The sequence below is a fragment of the Hemiscyllium ocellatum genome, chromosome 33 (genome assembly GCF_020745735.1).
Source record: "Hemiscyllium ocellatum isolate sHemOce1 chromosome 33, sHemOce1.pat.X.cur, whole genome shotgun sequence".
NCBI lineage: Eukaryota > Metazoa > Chordata > Chondrichthyes > Orectolobiformes > Hemiscylliidae > Hemiscyllium > Hemiscyllium ocellatum.
In genome coordinates, this window is record NC_083433.1 from 26,029,509 (window position 1) to 26,050,465 (window position 20,957).

At 47.1% G+C, this 20,957-nt stretch overlaps 1 protein-coding gene across 3 annotated transcripts in view; it reads left to right on the forward strand.

Annotated features, from left to right (window-relative positions):
- Positions 1 to 20,957, forward strand: part of fam234b (family with sequence similarity 234 member B) — a 60,745-nt gene that overhangs the window by 23,722 nt on the left and 16,066 nt on the right. For 2 of the 3 annotated variants that reach the window (XM_060849600.1, XM_060849601.1), the window contains exons 7-10: positions 6,025 to 6,157; positions 12,071 to 12,217; positions 14,021 to 14,102; positions 19,431 to 19,574. In XM_060849600.1, coding sequence (XP_060705583.1) covers positions 6,025 to 6,157; positions 12,071 to 12,217; positions 14,021 to 14,102; positions 19,431 to 19,574 — 506 coding nt within the window. The remainder of the gene's footprint in view (positions 1 to 6,024; positions 6,158 to 12,070; positions 12,218 to 14,020; positions 14,103 to 19,430; positions 19,575 to 20,957) is intronic. The other variant, XM_060849602.1, reaches the window with a different exon arrangement.

Consider the following 20,957-nt stretch of genomic DNA (forward strand, 5'->3'; position numbering starts at 1 on the left):
TGCCGAGACAGTCACTCCCACACTGTCGCTTGCTGATCCCTGCACTGACTGCTACGGTCAACAGTAGGGAAGACCTTCAAGACTCTTCATTTCTTGTTAAACTCCCCTGATGACTTCCTGCTTTCTGTGCTGTGTGGTTCTATGGCAGTATGTTCTCCTCCTTGATTCCATTGAATGGATGGCTGGGTTGTGATGCACAGTGATACCAACAGCGTGAGTTCAGTTCCCACACTAGTTGAGGTCACCATGAAAAGCTCTGCCTTCTCAACCCTACCCCTTGCTTAAGGCATCGTGACCTTCAGGTTGAACTCTCCTCCAGTCACCTCTCCCTAATGTCCGTGCAGCCCGTGGGTTTCTGGGACTATGGTTATTTCAAATGCCATCTGTTACATAGAAACATAGAATATAGGAGGAGGGAGGAGGCCATTTGACCCTTCAAACATGGCTGATCATCCAACTCACTCTCCATGTTCCTGTTTCCTCCCCACACCTTTTAGATCCCTTTAGCCCCAATAACGATATCTAACTCCTTGAAAACATTCAATGTTCTGATCTCAACTGCTTTGTATGGCAGAGCATTCCCAGGCTCACCGCTTGCTGGGACAAGAAATTTCTCCTCATCTCATTCCTAAATGGCTTGCTGTGTATTTTTAGACTGTGTCCCTTGGTTCTGGACTTCCCAGTCATCGGGGAGAATCCCTCCTGCCTTTACTCTGTCTAGTCCCGGTTAGAATCTGAGAGAACCACCCACCCCTACAATTCATCTAAACTCGAGTGATTATAATTCTGACCTATCCAGCCTTCATATGTCTCTCCTGCCATTTCAGGAATCAGTCTGTGTACGCAGCAGCTACACATACTGCCAACAGCTTCATCACTCACAGCTCCGCCTTCTGCCATTAGGTCAGGTCCTCTAAAGTGGCATTCCTGTAATCTGTCCACTTCCTTCCTGCTTTTCTAAGACTCCATGGAGGCCTTCTCATCTCTAGTGTCTCTACACTGTCCTGTCTCACCTGGTTTCGCTACCTGCTCAATGTGCCTTCTGTACTTGAGCCTAAGAGGCCGTCTGTCTGTGTGGCTCCTCAGAAATCTAAATTTATCTTTAAAGTTCATCAGATGAAAAAATGTCTGCATGTAATAAGGAGGCATTAGGGAGAAAAGCCTTTAATTGGATTAAGTGTGGTTTTGCAGCTAGTTTCTATTTCAGCATTAGGATGCCATAGAGTCACAGAATAGTTTGTAACAAAGAAAGCTGCAGCACGGGAACAGGCCCTTCGGCCCTCCAAGCCTGCGCCGATCCAGATCCTCTATCTAAACCTGTCCCTATTTTCTAAGGATATGTATCCCTCTGCTCCCTGTCCATTCATATATCTGTCTAGATACATCCTAAATGACGCTATTGTGCCCACCTGTACCATCTCCACTGGCAACGCGTTCCAGGCACCCAGTACCTTCTGCATAAAGAACATTCCACACATCTCCTTTAAACTTTTTCCCTCTCACCTTGAACTCATGATCCCTAGTAATCGAGTCCCACACTCTGGGCGAAAAAGCTTCTTGCTATCCACCCTGTCTATACCTCTCATGATTTTGTAGACCTCAATCAGGTCTCCCCTCAACTTTCTAATGAAAATAATCCTAATCTACTCAACCTCTCTTCATAACTAGCGCCCTCCATACCAGGCAACATCCTGGTGAACCTCCTCTGCACCTTCTCCAAAGCATCCACATCCTTTTGGTAACGTGGTGACCAGAAGTGTACGCAGTATTCCAAATGTGGCCGAACTAAAGTCCTATACAACTGTAACATGACCTCCCAACTCTTGTACTTAATACCTCATTCATTGAAGGAAAGCTTACCATCTGCCTTTTTGACCACTCCATCGACCTGCATTGCCACCTTCAGGGTACAATGGACCTGAACACCCAGATCTCCCTGTACATTAATTTTCTCTAGGGCTTTTCCAGTTACTGTATAGTTTGCTCTTGAATTGTATCTTCCAAAATGCGTCACCTCACATTTGTCATTTCTCTGCCTAACTCTCCAATCTATCTATATTTTGCTGTATTCTCTGACAGTCCCCTTCACGATCTGTTACTCCACCAATCTTAGTGTCATCTGCAAACTTGCTAATCAGACCACCTATACCTTCCTCCAGATCATTTATGTATATCGCAAACAATAGTAGTCCCAGCACACACAGACCTGTGGAACACCACTGGACACTGTTCTCCATTTTGAGAAACTTCCTTCCACTAGGGGTAAAGGTGATAGGTCGGAGAGGAGGGTGGAGTGGATAGATGAGAAGGGAGATTGACACACTGGAGCCCCCAAAGGAGCCTTCCACATCTATCAGAGTTTTACCTGCACATCCCCCAATGTCATTTATTGAATCCGTTGCTCCCGATGTGGTCTCCTTTACATTGAGGAGACTGGACTCCTTCTCGCAGAGCGCTTCAGGGAACATCTCTGGGACACCCACACCAATCAACCACACCGCCCCGTGGCCGAACATTTCAACACCCCCTCCTACTCTGCCGAGGACATGCAGGTCCTGGGCCTCCTCCACCGCCACTCCCTCACCACCCGACGCCTGGAGGAAGAACGCCTCATCTTCCACCTCGGAACACTTCAACCCCAGGGCATCGATGTGGACATCAACAGTTTCCTCATTTCCCCTCCCCCCACCTTACCCTAGTTCCAAGCTTCCAGCTCAGCACCACCCTCATGACCTGTCCTACCTGTCGATCTTTTTTTCCCACCTATCCTCTCCACCCTCCTCTCTGACCTATCACTATTACCCCTTTCTCCATTCACCTATTGTACTCTCAACTACCTCCACCCCAGCCCCACCCCCTCCCATTTATCTCTCCACCCCCAAGGATTCCAGCCTCATTCCTGATGAGGGGCTCCTGCCCGAAACGTGGATTTTCCCGCTCCTCGGATGCTGCCTGACCTGCTGTGCTTTTCAGCACCACTCTAATCTCCGGCATCTGCAGTCCTCATTTTTGCCTAATGGTATGAGGAGTCCGCTGGAGCCCACAAACTGAAAATCTGAAGGGTACATTAAGTGTCAGAGAAACTGGATGTAAGTGGGAAGGAAATGGACAAGGGGAGTAAATATTGAATCGGGGTAGGAAGAGTTGAGTTCTGTGGAGCAGGAGCAAGCAGAAATAATGGGGTCTGTTTGTGGGTTTTGGGAAGGAGGCAGAAGCGAGTTGTTTGAGGTTGGGGGAACTGTGAGCTGGGAGGCAGTGGTGGGGAAGATGAGATTAGTGACCGTTGTGGACACAATATCCTGGTGTTCCGTGGTGGGATCATGGTCCAGGAGAGATAGGAGGAGGGGTCCAAGAGCTGGCGCTCAGCCTCTGTAATGTACAGGTCAGTATGCCACACGACAGCAGCATCATACTTAGCACCTGGCTTGAGGACAAAGTCAGGATTGGATCTGAGAGCATGGAGTGCGGTCAGTTCAAAGGGAGATAATTTGGAATGGGAGGAGGAGGGGCAGAGAAAATGGGACAACCAATGTCATGTTGAGACTTCTCTATGAACGATCGAATGTGGCTAAAAGGTCAGAGGGAGGGGTCCAGGTGGAGGGAGAGTGTTGGAGGTGGGTGAAGATGGTGAGAAAGCTCTTGACCAAAGAAATGAGCGTGGAGGCAAAGGTGGCAGAAGATATGTTCAACGTCATGTCATGCTCAAAATACGACTTGTATTCACCTAGTCACAAAGTCATAGAGCTGTACAGCATCTAAACAGACCCTTCGGTCCAACTCGTCCATGCTGGCCAGATATTCCAAATAAATCTAGTCCCATTGACCAGCACTTGGCCCATATCTCTCTCAACCCTTCCTATTCACACAGATGCCTTTGAAATATTGTTATTGTCCCAGCGTCCTCCACTTCCTCTGGCAGCTGGTTCCATACACGCACCACCCTCTGTGTGAACAGGGTTTCCCTTTGGGTCCCTTTTAAAGCGTTCCCCACTCACCTTAAACCCTGTAGTGTTGGACTCCCTCACACCGGGTTTTGTATTCACCCTATCCATGTCCCTCATGATTTTATAAAGTTCTAAGATCACCCCTCAGCCTCCAGGGAAAATAGTCCCAGCCTATTCGGTCTCTCCCTTTAGCTCAAGTCTCAACCCTGGCAACATCCTCGTATATCTTTTCAGATCTCTTTTGAGCTTCACAACACCCTTCCTACAGCAGGGAAACCAATATTGAATGCAGTATTCCAAAAGTGACCTCACCAATGTCCTGCACAGCCGCGACATAACCTCCCAACTCCTACATTTAATGCACCGATTTACTAAAGTGCTGAGGAAGTCGTAAATACTGTACTCGATGTACTGACCAATAAAGGCAAATGTACCAAACGCTTTCTTCACTATCCCATCTACCTGCGACTTGACTATCAAGGAGCTGTGAATGTGCAATCCAAGGTCTCTGTTCAGCAACACTCCCCAGGACCTTCCCAGTAAGTGTGTACTTCCTGCCCTGATTTGCCGTTCCAAAAGTGCAGCCCCTCATGTTTATCAAAATTAAACACCGCCTAATCAAAATTAGGCTTTCCTTTGAAATTCACAGGCAGCACGGTGGCTCAGTGGTTAGCACTGCTGCCTCACAGCACCAAGGTCCCAGGTTCAATTCCAACCTCGGGCAACTGTCTGTGTGGAGTTTGCACATTCTCCCTGTGTCTGCGTGGGTTTCCTCCCACAATCCAAAGATGTACAGGTTAGGTGAATTGCCCGTGCTAAATTGCCCATAATGTTAGGTGCATTAGTCAGAGGGGAATGGGTCTGGATGGGTTACTCTTTGGAGGGTCAGTATGGACTTGTTGGGCCGAAGGGCCTGATTCCACACCTGTAGGGAATCTGATCTAATCTAAACTCCATCCGTCACTTCACGGTCCATTGGCTCATCCGATCAAGGTCCTGTTGTACTCTGAAGTAAACTCCTTCTCTGTGTCTTCAATGTCACTCTTCAATAAGAAAGTAAAGATTATTCACCACAAATAACTTTTAAATGCTCATTGCTTGTGCACGAGAAGAATTCCAGCCAGCCGGCAACATTCACAGTAAACAGCCTGACCTTTGGGAAATGGATAAGGTGATTAATATTTTACAGCTGATATCGCCATCTCTTGGAGAACATGAGAGTGTGCAGGAAAGAGTTACATGTTTTGAACACAAGTTTGCAGTTTTGATCAGGACCCTGGTCACCGTTCAGTACAGTACTGAGGCTGAGAAACCCGAGAGAGGAGCGGATAACTCAGATTGTGGTGAGAAAGGGACCCCCAAGTTTGGGTTTTGAGGGATCTGAAAGGTTTATTTCAAAAACAGGCCCAGACGATATAGGGACTGCACAGTTGTGAGGCGACGCAGCTGCATGAATGTACAGTGAGAACCTCAATCTGACCAATTATTCAACCGGAAAAATAATCATCATATCATTTAAACAAAAAAAAATTCAGTCTCCAGCACCTCGAGAGTGCCATCTTCATGTATTGAGAGAAAGCTGAACCATATTATTTTGATTTGCAAGTGCTGGACTGGGGTGGACAAAGTTGAAAAATCACACAACACCAGGTTATGGTCCAACAGATTTATTTGGAAGCATTAGCTTTTGGAACACTGCAAAAACAAAGTATTACTTGGTTATTTTATGTAATTTTGCATATTGACAAATTTGAAGCCTGCAAATTTTGTGAATAAGGTGTATATTTGGGGACAAAAACGCAGTGATTTAAACAGAAAGTCATTCCAATTCCCAGCAAATGCAGCTGTTTAGCTAAAGTTTGCATGTTTGTTTTTGAATTCTGGTCCTAATTGGTAATTAAATTATCCCCTAAACCACAGCCCTGCATCAGATTTCATTTAATAAAGCCGTGAACAACAGCTGAAAGATGACACAATGGGAGCACAAAAAAAATTCTCCTCGTGCCTAGAATAGGGAGCAACAATTCTTTTTAAAGAATCCTCCTGCTCTTCACTAACCCAACAATCTCCCCTTTTAAAGGAAGTATACAGGCTGTGGCCGTGAAGGACATTTACACCCAAGCAAATGGCAAAGGCAGCTTGCCTCCATCTCTACAAAGCCAGGACTCCATATGGGAATGGAAGAGAAACGAGAACCTGTCCGGACTGTACAGGTGACTATCGCACAAACAGCATGTGGAGCAGTAGGGAGTGTTTAGGCAGGGCAGTTACAGGGTTGATGTCTGAGAGCATGGTCTTGGTGCATTAGGAGGTTCAGACAGCCAGCTGCTATCATCAAGCTGTAACCTACTTTCTGGGTGTTTCAAACATCTGGTCAAAACCAAACTGAGTAATCAGTGGCGACAGTAGTTTTTGTGTAGGCCTGCAAGAGGGCTCTTTAATTAAATGACAGGCTGCGAAAGTGGTCTGAGGCTCAGGTTCAGGAAACTCCTTACATCTGTGACTAGTCTTCAGCCCACAAAGCATATGAGCTGAGACACCTGTCTCACGCATTTCAACCCAAAGTGCATCACAGCTGCTGAAGTACTTTTGCAGCACTGTTGATGACACCTTGCTGAATGGGGCACGAGCTGCGTTTGCCTTACTTGGACAGAGCCCTCCTGGACAATGTCCCACCTGGGCAGGTCGATGTTATGGCTTCATTGGAGTAGCGCAGTTAGAGACCCAGTTTGTTCCGTGCTGCTGCAGGAATGTTGTCAGGGCTCATAGCGTTTGCAGCATCCACTACCTTCACCTTTCACTGTTTCTTACTATCACATGGAGTGGATTGAATTGGCAGAAGACTGGTATTTGTACCACTGGGGACCCATTTTAAGGGTGAGGGCTGTTATTGGAGCTGCTTCCTCCCTTGAATTGTTTAATTGTCCGCCACCATTCATAAGTTGGCACAAAAGAATTTAATTTGATATGTTAGTTGCGGCTCTGTGTATATTAATTGTTAGCGTGGAATAATATCCTTTCTAAAAGTGACTTGTTGATTGGTGAACTTAAGGCAGAGAGCTCTGTTTGTTGGTGAAATTGTGCAGGGCATGAGGTTACTGTCTTCCTTTGTGCTGCCTCTCTGAAGGTTTGCATGTGACACTGACTCCCTTCCAGGGAGACTGCATTTAGTCACGTAGTAAGAATGATGCCAAAAGAGGCGCATCGTCCTGCAGTCCAAAATAGCAATAAACTGACCTGTTTCTGCAATCAGTCACGTATTTGAACAAGCTGCTATAGCAGTGCTTTCTCACATGACTGCATTGTGCTATCAACAACAGCCTTTTAAAGATGACCTTGAGAGCCAAGGACGCAGGGTCACTTTAGGTTAACAAGCTAATACAGTGAACCACTTATTCATGGGGTAAGTGCTTCTGAGCTGGGATGGGGTGAACTTGAGGGGGAGTTTGTCTTTGTAGTTGATACAATGCAAACAGATTGTTCATGTAAAGTTTACAGACTGCATGAGAACAATGCACAGGACACGCTCGCCCTCTCACAAATGATCTGCACCGGTGCACTGTCTGTACCCTCCACCTCATGTTCCCTGTCCGCCCCTTCGCCTCCTGAACTCCCGTTTACAGAGCCTCCCACACGTGGACTGTGTTGCCGTCCCCTTGACAAATGCCTTCAGCTGGGTTGAGTGCCGTCAGATGGAGGTGGATAATTGTGGCGCGGCGTTTCCGCCATTTTGACTTTCTGGGTGTCGGGCAGCAATTAGCATGCAAGCCACAAGGGCTGCCCATAGGCCAAGGCATCTATGACATAAACAATGGGCCATGATCGGCACGGTGATCGAAAGCCCTGAGTTCAAACCACCGTCAAACAGGAAGGCCACATAACTCGGACAAAGCAGAGTGAGCCTACTCATCTGTCTCATGTTTTAAAAGCCAAGCCATGGCTAATCTTTGTGACCTTTCCATCAACACTCAGTGCTGATGTGATGCAACAAAAACCTGTGAAGAGGAGGAACACTAGGAAGAGAAGTCAACTGAAAAGCATGAGCTGTATCTTTCCATCGCCCTGACTCTTTCAAATCACATGTAACACAGAACTGTGAGAGACAAGGCAGCAGGTGGATTGTGTGTCCGTACACAGGTTCAATATCAGCCTGAGCCCATCACCGATCCCCTTTCAGCTTCTCTGGCACACACTCCTTCCCCTGCTGCACTGCTATTCACACAGAAATGTTAGCTCTGTGTCTGCAGGGAATATCTGGACAGAGTTAAAGAATATCACCTAACAAAGAACCCAGTGCACACATACAGAGACTGAGTGAGACTGTTTTGTGGTTTCATAAGAAATCAATTCCACTTGCAGCTTTGATGCTTGAGAATTCCACGTCTGCCCATTCACTCCAGGGACAGGGAGAGTTTTCCTGGCATTGTTCTGTATCAGTCCCCACCTAAGATGAGATATCTTCAATACTGCAACCTAACCCAGCTCACTCACTGATTGAGCCCACCCTGAGATTCTGGCTTAATGTTATTACCCACAGAACCCCTGCACTCTGGGTGCAGGCTGCTCTGAGGGGAGCCCAGGATATGCACTGTGGGAGTCTGGGGTGTACTCTGAGATGGAATGGGGCACAGACTGATTGAGGTTCACTTTGTCTCTCAAATACATTGATACTCCAAGGCTGTGTTTCTGATCATGTGCAGTGAGAGGGGTCACGGCGATGCTTCCAATTGCAGCCAGGATCAACTGGAGAGCACTGCCCCCTGCTGCTCACTCCCTGCACTGTTTTGAGAGGGACAACAGTCATAGAGTCAAAGAAATATACAGCATGGAAACAGACCCTTCGGTCCAACCCGTCCATGCCGACCAGATATCCCAATCCAATCTAGTCCCACCTGCCAGCACCCGGCCCATATCCCTCCAAACCCTTCCTATTCACATACCCATCCAAATGCCTCTTAAATGTTGCAATTGTACCAGCCTCCACCACGTCCTCTGGCAGCTCATTCCATACCCGTACCACCTTCTGCGTGAAAAAGTTGCCCCTTAGGTCTCTTTTATATCTTTCCCCTCTCCCCCTAAATCTATGCCCTCTAGTTCTGGACTCCCCGACCCCAGGGAAAAGACTTTGCCTATTTACTCTATCCATGCCCCTCATAATTTTGTAAACCTCTATAACATCTGTCTCCAATCACCTTTCAAAAGTCCTTGCCTAATACCTCTCAGCCTCCCACGCTCCAGGGAAAACAGCCCCAGCCTGTTCAGACTCTCCCTATAGCTCAAATCCTCCAACCCTGGCAACATCCTTGTAAATCTTTTCTGAACCCTTTCAAGTTTTACATCTTTCCAATAGGAAGGAGACCAGAATTGCACGCAATATTCCAACAGTGGCCTAACCAATGTTCTGTACAGCTGCAACATGAACTCCCAACCCCTGTACTCAATACTCTGACCAAAAAAGGAAAGCATACCAAGCGCCTTCTTCACTATCCTATCTACCTGCGACTCCACTTTTAAGGAGCTATGAACCTGCACTCCAAGATCTCTTTGTTCAGCAACACTCCCTAGGACCTTACCGTTAAGTGTATACGTCCTGCTAAGATTTGCTTTCCCAAAATGCAGCACCTTGCATTTATCTGAATTAAACTCCATCTTTCACTTCTCTACCCATTGGCCCATCTGATCAAGATCCTGTTGTAACCTGAGGTAACCCTCTTTGCTGTCCACTACACCTCTAATTTTGGTGACATCTGCAAACATACTAACTGTACCTCTTCTGCTCGCATCCAAATCATTTATTTAAATGACAAAACATCGAGGACCCAGCACCGATCCTTGTGGCACTCCACTGGTCACAGGCCTCCAGTCTGAAAAACAACCCTCCACCACCACCCTCTGTCTTCTACCTTTGAGCCAGTTCTGTATCCAAATGGCTAGTTCTCCCTGTATTCCCTGAGATCTAACCTTGCTAATCAGTCTCCCATGGGGAACCTCGTTGAACGCCTTACTGAAGACCATATAGATCACATCTACTGCTCTGCCCTCATCAATCCTCTTTGTTACTTCTTCAAAAAGACTCCATCAAGTTTGTGAGACATGATTTCCCACGCACGAAGCCATGTTGACTACCCCTAATCAGTCCTTGCCTTTCCAAATACATGTGCATCCTGTCCCTCAGGATTCCCTCCAACACCTTGCCTACTACCGAGGTCAGGCTCACTGGTCTATAGTTCCCTGGCTTGTCTTTCCCGCCCTTCTTAAACAGTGGCACCACGTTTGCCAACCTCCAGTCTTCCGGCACCTCACCTGTGACTATCGATGATACAAATATCTCAGCAAGAGGCCCAGCAATCACTTCTCTAGCTTCCCACAACTTCTAGGGTACACCTGATCAGGTCCTGGGGATTTATCCACTTTTATGTGTTTCAAGACATCCAGCACTTCCTCCTCTGTAATATTGACATTTTGCAAGATGTCATCATCTATTTCCCTACAGTCTATATCTTCCATATCCTTTTCCACAGTAAATACTGATGCAAAATACTCATTTAATATCTCCCCCATTTTCTGTGGCTCCACACAAAGGCCGCCTTGCTGATCTTTGAGGGGCTCTATTCTCTCCCTAGTTACCCTTTTGATCTTAATGTATTTGTAAAAACCCTTTAGATTCTTCTTAATTCTATTTGCCAAAGCTATCTCATGTACACTTTTTGCCCTCCTGATTTCCCTCTTAAGTATACTCCTACTTCCTTTATACTCTTCTAAGGATTCACTTGATCTATCTTGTCTCTACCTGACATATGCTTCCTTCTTTTTCTGAAGCAAACCCTCAATTTCTTTAGTCATCCAGCAGTCCCTATACCTACCAGCCTTCCCTTTCACCCTGACAGGAATATAATTTCTCTGGATTCTCATTATCTCATTTCTGAAGGCTTCCCATTTTCCAGCCGTCCCTTTACCTGCGAACATCTGCCTCCAATCAGCTTTCAAAAGTTCTTGCCTAATACCGTCAAAATTGGCCTTTCTCCAATTTAGATTAGATTACTTACAGTGTGGGAACAGGCCCTTCGGCCCAACAAGTCCACACCGACCTGCCGAAGCGCAACCCACCCATTCCCCTACATTTACCCCTTACCTAACACTACGGGCAATTTAGCATGGCCAATTCACCTGACCTGCACGTCTTTGGACTGTGGGAGGAAACCGGAGCACCCGGAGGAAACCCACGCAGTTTAGGGGACAATGTGCAAACTCCACACAGTCAGTTGCCTGAGCCGGGAATTGAACCCAGGTCTCTGGCGCTGTGAGGCAGCGTGCCGCCCACTTGAATTTAGAACTTCAACTTTTAGATCTGGTCTATCCTTTTCCATCACTATTTTAAAACTAGTAGAATTATGGTCGCTAGCCCCAAAGTGTTCCCCCACTGACACCTCAGTCACCTGCCCTGCCTTATTTCCCAAGAGTAGGTCAAGTTTTGCACCTTCGCTAGTAGGTACATCCACATAATGAATCAGAAAATTGTCTTATACGCACTTAACAAATTCCTCTCCATCTAAACCCTTAACACTATGGCAGTCAATTGCTTAACGAAATGGATAGGCTTTACTGAAATTATCTATTTCTTTTAGACATGAAAATCTCAATGCTTCAGTTTTCAGTGTGAAATGGGAATTGTAGCCAGCAGCTCTCAAAATGTTGCTGCTTTTTTGCTTGCACCTAGCTTTGTTGCCACGATCGGATATGGACTCTGTGCTTGACCTTTGCCCCCAGCACCGGCCTCCCCTGTCCCGTGTCCCCCAGCACCGGCCTCCCCTGTCCCGTGTCCCCCAGCACCGGCCTCCCCTGTCCCGTGTCCCCCAGCACCGGCCTCCCCTGTCCCGTGTCCCCCAGCACCGGCCTCCCCTGTCCCGTGTCCCCCAGCACCGGCCTCCCCTGTCCCGTGTCCCCCAGCATCCAGACCTTCATGGGATAGGTCTGTACAGGTTCTGGGGGAGGGAGGTCTGTGCAGGAGATTTGACAGGGTTCTATACAGGGACTGTGGTGGGGTTATGGGGGTCCGTATTTGACATTAGATTTTGTTTTGAAAGTCAACTAACTTTTATGTAATTGGGTTCATTTTGTCCTGGCAGTAATGATTCTGTGAGGGACGTACAGACTCTTAGCAGACATGGAGGGAGAGACAGTGACATATTGATCACCACAAAGAGCAGACTGCACCTTCTGGATCGGCAGCGCCTCCTGCAGGTGTGGTCAGCAAACGGAAGCACCATCGAAAGGTGAGCCTGTGGTGTGGCCGAATCTCATCAGAGAGTGGTGTCTGGGGAATGTTGGTCTGTGCAGGAATCGGCTTCAGTGAAACTAAAGGCAGGGTTCCCCCACCACCTTGCTACAGTCACACCTCTGATAGTGTACCGAAAATCAAATCCCGCTATTCCCAGATTGTTAAAGATTCTTTTACAGTATGTGACAGTTTCTCAGCGTACCCTGCCTTTTAGTGCCTGGGTGATGGAAAACCTAGATCAGCAAAGTAGACTCTGGCCGCAAGTAAGCAAATAAGAATTGTTGGCATAAAGCACTGCTAATTAAACCTGTAATCTCCTTATAAACTGCCCCTTACAGTGTCATGGACAGACAAGAAACAAGGCAGAGGGAAGAACTGGGAAGGCAGTTCCAGGTTTTCCCAGTTCACGGAATCTGCTGAGATCATTCTTCTCCTGATCGCAACACTTTGAGTCCTCCTCCTCTGGACACTTCCACTTGTTTAAGGGAGGCATACGGTGTCTGATTCACATTTCTCTGACTTATTAATTAGAAGCTAATTAATTAGCAACGGCTATAAAGAAGAATAAACTGTCTATCTCCATGCTGAAAGTAGGTTTTGTTGCAAAGAACAGAGAGTGTCATAGCACGGTAACAGATCCAACCAGTCCATGCCGAACATAATCCCAAACTAAACTAGTCCCAATTGCCTGCTCCTTGTCCAGATCCCTCCAAATCTTTCCTATTCATGTATCCATCCAAATGTCTTCTAAGCATTGTAATTTTATTCAGAAGTTCCCTTCAAATTCAGCGCTGGTGGAGGTTGGATGACCTCTGCCTATCTTGTTCACAGTCCCAAGCTGTTCAGCTACCTGAGGACCAGTCCCGGAGAGTTTAGCAGGCAGAAGTCTTTCTTCATTCTCTAATTGGTCACCAGTCCACAAACCAATCAGCTGCTTTGTTGCCAGCTTTCCATCTGTACATACCCTTGGCTCCAGCTACTCTAGATTTGGAGAAACATAGAAACTAGGTGCAGGAGTAGGCCAAACAGCCATCGGAGCCCATACCACCATTCAATACAATCGTGGCTGATCATGCAATTTAAGTATCCCAATCCCGCCCTCCCCCCATACCCTTCGGTGGGAGGGCCATGTCCAGCTCCCTCTTGAATATATCTAACAAACTGCCCCCAACAGCTTCCTGTGGGAAAGAATTCCACAGGTTCACAACGCACTCAGAAGAAATTCTTCCTCCTGTCAGTCCTGAATGACTTGGCCCTTATTCTTAGACTGTGACACTTAGTTCAGTCCCACAGTTAGGTATTCTGCCACACCAGGGTTTTGCATGAATTTGAGACTCCCCCCCCCCCCCCCCCCCCCCCCCCCCCCAAAACCTTGTTCTTCTAAATCCCAGTCAGTACTAGCCCAGTCTGTTCAAACCAATGTCTATCTGAACAGTGTGTGCCAGGTTTTCAAAACCTGCAGCAATCCTTCAGCAATACTCGGTTCCTTTTAGTCCACAATTGAAAAAAGATGGAAAATTAAAGACATGGTCTTGACATTGTTATGACAATATTGACATTTTATTCTTGTACAGACCTTGAATAATCACACTGCGTTACAGTCCACATGTCACTCCATGCTGTGTGATTGTTGGTGTGCTGTCCCTGGATGGGTCTCTGTTACCATCTCCTCTGTGGTTGGTGGGGAAGGCCTGGTGCCATTGGGGTGGAGGTGGACATTGAGGATTCTCGTCCCCTGCAGGAGGGTGCACACTTTATTCCCTCTGCATAACACTAATTCGAATGGTTTTCCTTCCAGTTCTCCTGTCACTGGCTTCTTCAACGAAGACGACATCCTGGATTTCCTGATCCAGATCGTGAACAGGAGCAACGTGAGAGAGGTGGGGGTTGCACATTTGCTTTGAAGGGTTCCGTCTCATTCTGGTAGTGTCTCAGTACCATGTACCATTCCTCAACAAGTGACCAGGTGCTCCTTAGTGCCCCCCTTCCTCCAGTCACTGTAAGGCAAATTGCTTGTGCTACTGGAGAGGTTTTAAATGAACCTATAAGACCATAAGACATAGGAGTGGAAGTAAGGCCATTCGGCCCATCGAGTCCACTCCGCCATTCAATCATGGCTGATGGGCATTTCAACTCCACTTACCCACATTCTCCCTGTAGCCCTTAATTCCTCGAGACAACAAGAATCTATCAATCTCGGCCTTGAAGACATTTAGCGTCCCGGCCTCCACTGCACTCCGTGGCAATGAATTCCACAGGCCCACCACCCTCTGGCTGAAGGGATGTAGGGACTGGGTAATAGTAGAGAGGAAAACTGAGGTGACAACAGTTTGAAGCAAAAGCTATCACAGGACTGTGAAATGGAAAAGTATTTGGTCAGCTCAGGATTGCAGTAGGTGGTCTAAATCCGGTATATAGTGATTGAACATGCGTGATAGTGTATATAAATATTTGGGATTGATATCATGGTTGATCTTCAGTATGGAGCGATTCCTTTTTCTCATGGCAAGAGATTGAGTAGTTTGGGTCCGTATGTATTGGAGTTTAGAAGAATGAAAGGTGACCTTATTGAAATACACGGGGCGGCACAGTGGCTCAGTGGTTAGCACTGCTGCCTCACAGCGCCAGGGACCCGGGTTCGATTCCAGCCTCGGGCGACTGACTGTGTGGAGTTTGCACATTCTCCCTGTGTCTGCGTGGGTTTCCTCCACGTGCTCCGATTTCCTCCCACAGTCCAAAGATGTGCAGGTTAGGTGAATTGGCCATGCTAAATTGCCTATCGTGTTCAGGGATGTGTAGGTTAGGTGCATTAGTCAGGGATAAATATAGGGTAGGGGAATGTGTCTGGGTGGGTTCTAAGGGTCAGTGTGGACTTGTTGGGCCGAAAGGCCTGTTTCCACACTCTGGAGATTCTATATATCCTACACATTATATCCTATCAGGTTCTTAGGGGACTGGGCAGGGTGGGTAATGAGAGGCTATTTCCCCTGTGGAAAGAGTCTGGGACCAGAGGGCATAATCTCAGGATAAGGGATGGCAGAGTAAGGACGGAGCTGAGGAGGAATGCCTTGTCTCAGAGGGAAGTGAATTGATGGAGTTCATTACCACAGAGGGCTTGTTAAGTATGTTCAAAGCTGAGATAGTCAGGCGTTTAGTCCTCAGGGGATCAGGGTTATGGGATAAAGGCAGGAAAGGCAAGCTGAGAACGCTCTCATTGAGTGGTAGAGCAGACATCCACTTCTGGTCTTTGTAATGATAATAGACTCCCCTCAAAAAAGAACAGGACTGTGTGCTGAACACGCCTGGATACAAGGTGTTCAGGGAACCTGGGGAATGAAAGAAAGGAGGACGGATTGATGGAAGATAACATTCCAGGGCTGGAGGGAGAGGACATCTTAGAGGGGAGTGCGGAGTGGACATGGGCAGATCCTGTTGGATTAGAAATAAGGGTTTCCATCCACGACTGTGTGTTCTTCAAGCCACCCATGGTAGAACTGTAGACAAATAAACTCACAAGGAAATTACAAATTTGCAAGGATTATAGAATAACAATATAATGGAGAGCTTGCAGTATCCTAATTTAAACCAGAAGGATAATAGTGTAAACAGCAGAAAGAGAAACGGCAGAGAGGTGCCTGCAGGACAGTTTCTACACCTGTATATTTCTGACTCCACATGCAGTACGCCCTTGTGCTGATGGGGGAAATGAAGTGAGTTAAGTTTATCAGTGTGACTAGGGTGACGTTTAGCAGACCGTGATCATAGTATCATAGGAGTTTGGATTAGCTATGGGGAAAGGAGATGGAGCAATCCAAAGTCAATGTAATTAATTGAATCTGGCCTTCTCCCCAGTGTGGTGAGAGCAGATCTCATCCAGAAAGTCAGACAGAAGTTACGAAACCAAGGACGAAATACTGCTGGAAATCTGAAATAAAACGCAAACGACACTGGGAGGACAGAACACATCAGGCAGTATCTACAGAGAGCGACATTTAACTTTCAGCTTGATGACTGTTCATCAGAACAACGACAATGGGGCTGCCTCTGAAGATTGTTTGGTGCAGTGAGGATGTAGAACAAACAGCTGCTTAAATTACAAGCGAGGTAGGGAGTGGGATGCCAAATGGTGAACGTGAACAGGACCATGCCAGTGGTAATACTTCTTCCCAGCCCTCCTCTTCTAACCCAGTGTTTTTCAGATTAGGGTCTGTTGACCGCAGGCACCCTTCAGGGTGCAGTGTCAGCATGGCAGTCATGAGATGGGCACTGCCAAGGGTGCTGAAGTCAAGAGGAGGGCAGTGTGCAGTGACAGCTGTAGGAGATGTTACTTTCCATCCCTAACCCTGTGCTCTCGTTCTCTCCCTGCTCCTCTCAAGTTCTGTGGGGATTTCTGTCTTTCCCAAAAACATTATTAAGGCTCTCTTTACACAGAACACTTCCATATTATGGATGTTATTATAGGGTGAGAATTTAGCTCTGGCATTAGTTCACAGGCCCCATGTACTGGTTCATCGCCAGTGCTGACTGGCCAATATTGCTCCCAGAAACAAACCCAAATTCTACAAAGATGGCTAAAGTGTTTTAAACTAATACTAAATGCCTTCATCCATCAGTGAAAAAGCAATCAACGAACTCCCCAAAAGTTGCCATCAACTATTTCCATGAAGAGCCTTCTGTGTTTGATTAAATTTGTGTTTCAAAGTGTCTAAGTCCCCAGTTTACCTGCCTTTTAGACCCAGGTTGATCGAAAGCATAGACAAGCAGATAGACTCTTGCTACGGTGAAATATCTGTACAGAACATCAAATACTACCAAAGTCACAGCTCCAGGAGCAGTATTTATTCTGGCTGAATATACAAGGCTGGAAGTCAAAGACTTGTCAAGAATTTCATTGAAGTATTTGAATCTATGTGTAAGCAAGGGACCATCCTGGAAGAATAATAAGATGCCTCCATTGTCCAACTGTTTAAGTGGGAAGGAACTTGCTAATCTTGCAACAGTCATAGTCACCCTCCTCCTCTCCATCTCAAAATCTACACCAGAGTCCTCCTGAGCTGCTTAATGCAACTTCTCAACCAGGACCCGCTGCCAGAGAGGCACTGCAGTTTCAGAGAAGGTTGAAGAACCACTGATGAGGGGCTGACAGACAGCTCCAGGAAAACCATCCACCCCAGAGGATAGACCCTCTGCACTACATCAACGAGCAAACCCTTTGAGACAGTCAAAGCCATGAGGGTGTTTGGAGGTTAGGGAGAAATTTGCTGACCCCAAAAGATTCTTCACAATGGTTGGAGAGTTCCACACTGTCACACATGGGCACAACCCATTCCCAGTCACTAATGGAGTTAAACTGGTCAGTGTGCTGTCTTCCACATGGTTTTTCTCCTCCCTGCTCTCCGATGCCTTCCATCAGGATAACCCTGACATTGAGTAGCTACTGGCCATACAATATTCCATCTGAGAAGACTCTGGACAGAAACCAAGGTCTCCAAGGACACCATGATTTCTTGGTTCCCAATGACTGTGCACAAGCCGACGATTCAGAACTGGGCAGGCAATGAGGCATGGACACATTCTCCATTGTGTGTGATAACTTCAGCCTTAGCAAAGCTGAAGTAATGGTCCTAGAAGGGCCCATCTTGAGCCCAAGATTTCAGAACCTGTCCACAGCAGGATTTACCTCCACAACACTGTCTCTTGAGATGTCTGTATAGAAGAGGAGACTGGTGCAAGGATTGGTGCAGCAGTTGTAGTCTTCAGCAGTGTGGGGATGAAACAGAGTAGGTCTGTTTACCAAACTGAGCATCAATAGAGTATAGTCCGACTCTCACTGCCCTGTACATGTGACACTTGAACAGTGTCCCAGTGTCATCTCAGCAAGTTCAACACCTTTTACCTGATCTGCCTTTGGAAGCTTCTGAGTATCAGATGGCAAGACAAAATACCAGGCACTGAGGTGCTCACCAGATTGGCGTGCCAAGCAGCCGTACCACTGACGCCTGGAAACGACAGCCCACCCTTACTTTCCAGTCGCAACTGAGTTGAGCTGGTCATGTAGCCCGACTCTCGATGACCAAAGTGAATCTTTTGCAGAGCCATCTGAAATGAGACAAGATGATGATGAAACCTGTCAAGCCTACTCCGCCCTTCCGTGAGATCGTGGCTGGTCTTCAGCTTCAACTTGGCTTTGCCACCTGCTCCCCAATCCCTCAATTCCCTCAAAATCGTCTCTTACAGCCTTAACTATTTTCAATAATGGAATATCTATGAGCCCCTGGGGTAGAGAATTCCAAAGGTTTGCAACCCTTTGTGGTCCAAAACCTCTCCTCATCTCTGTTTTAAATGATCGCCCCCTGAATCTGAGCCTGACGGTTTGTGCAGTGTCATGGCGGTCACAGGAAATGCTACAGACACATTCCAAACACTCGGCTGAAGAGTTTTGAAGTCGACCACGAGACCAGGGAAAAACCCACCCAGGATCGCTCTTCATTGGAGCCTCCTTCCAAAGCAAGTGTACATCAGAGGCTGAGAGGAAACGCGGAGGAAATCCTGAACCGGAAACTCCCCTGAAGAAGGGCTTATGCCCGAAGCGTCGATTCTCCTGCTCCTTTGATGCTGCCTGACCTGCTGCGCTTTTCCAGCAACACATTTTTCAGCTCTGATCTCCAGCATCTGCAGTCCTCACTTTCTGCTAGCTGCATAATTCATTAGTCCCCAGAATCTGGTCTTGTTCCCTACAGGCACAGAACTCAGTCACTCATGTATCAACCAGAGACCCTCATGAAATGGAATGGTCATCATCATCTCGAAGGACTTGTGTCATCAGAACCTAAATGTTGCCTGTGGTTACTCATCTATTTTAAAGGTATTCAACAAATATATTTCAGAACCACTGATCAAACCTCATCACTATATCTTATTCCTTTCTCCCTCATGCTTATTTAGACTTCCTTTAATATGGTTCTTGCTCATTGCTTTGTATTGATTTTTCCCAAAATTGTCCCACTGATTGCTGTATGTATCAATGTGTAAATGTGACCGGAATAGTGAGAGAGTTCATAGGTGGGACAGTGCTTCCAGAAGGAATTTGTTATGGACCTAGGTTTACTGTGTCTCTAATTTGCTGGTATTTCTGTAGTGATGCCCAAATTTGAGCTATGTGTTACTGCTTGGCTCCAGAATTCTGAACTTCTTTATGCCGATCCTAGAGTTTAATTATCGATGGGAGTTCGGGTGAGGAACTTTGGAAAGCAAACGTGGACTGTCGTGTCCAGGAAGCAGCCTCTGTACCAATGTCCAATGGGAGATCTGCGTTTCTGTTCTGGACTGAGGCGTGTGGAGTGGCCCACTTGGTGAGTTTAGTCAGCCCTGTGATTGTAAGCTGCACCCCTTTGGAGCTTTACAATTGTATTCATTCCCAAGATACGGGCATCACTGGCATTTATTACCAATTCCTGATTCTCTTTGAGAAGGCAGAAAGCTGCCTTGAGTTGCTGCAGCCCGTGTGCTGTAGGTGCATCCAACAGTGCTGCAATTTGGTCCAGTCATCGCGAAGAAAGAGTGTTACATTTACAGGTTGTGTGACTCTGAGGGTGACTTATAAGTGGTTCTCACGTACCTGCTGTTCTTGTTCGGGGGGGGTGGGCTATTTCAGGAGCATCTTGTACATAGTGCAGACTGAAAGTACAGTGTGCCAGTGATGGAGGGAGCCAATAGAATGTCCATAAAGCGAGAGGCTTTGTCTCTGGTTACGGCTCTGAGCGTCTTGAGTGCTATTGGAGCTGCACCCAGTCAGGCTTTGTGGACAGTATTCCACCACACTCCTGGCTTGTGCTTTGTAAATGGTGGGCAGACTTTGGGGAGTTACGAGATTCACTCACCGGAGAATGTCCAGCCTCTGACTCGCTGTTGTGTGCGCTGTATATATCCGATCCAGTTAAGTTACTCGTCAATGGTTGCACCCCAACAATCATAATTATAGAATTCCGACAGTGTGGAAACAGGCCCTTTAGCCCAACAAGTCCATACTGACCCTCTGAAGGGTAACCCAACCCACCCATCCTGTTACTCCACAGTTCCCCTGACCTACACATCCCTGAACGCGATGGGCAATTTAGCATGGCCAATTCACCTAACTGCACAACTCTGTGTTGTGGGAGGAAACCCACGCAGACGCTGGGAGAATGTGCAAACTCCACACAGCGAGTCACCCGAGGCTGGAATCAAACCCAGGCCCCTGGCACTGAGAGGCAGCAGTGCTAACCACTGAGCCACCGTGCCACCCCAAATGTTTGTTGCTGTGGGATTCAGTGATCATAATGGTGTTAAGTATTAGCGAGGAGGCACTGAGTCCTCTCGCTAGAAGGGTCAATAGCAAGGCCCTTATGTGGTGTGAATGTTACTTGCTGTATATCAACTCCAACCTGACTACTGTTGAGGTCCCACTACATAAAGGCCCAGAATATATCAGCTGTGCTTTTCCAGCAACACACTTGCAATGGTGACTCAGTGATTAACACTTCTGCCTCTCAGTGCCAGGGACATGGGTTCAATTCCAGTGTGCAGTGACTGTCTGTGTGGAGTTTGTACATTCTCTTCATGTCTTGTGGTTTTATGGGCGGCACAGTGGCACAGTGGTTAGCACTGCTGCCTCACAGCGCCAGAGACCCGGGTTCAATTCCCGACTCAGGCAACAGACTGTGTGGAGTTTGCACGTTCTCCCCGTGTCTGCGTGG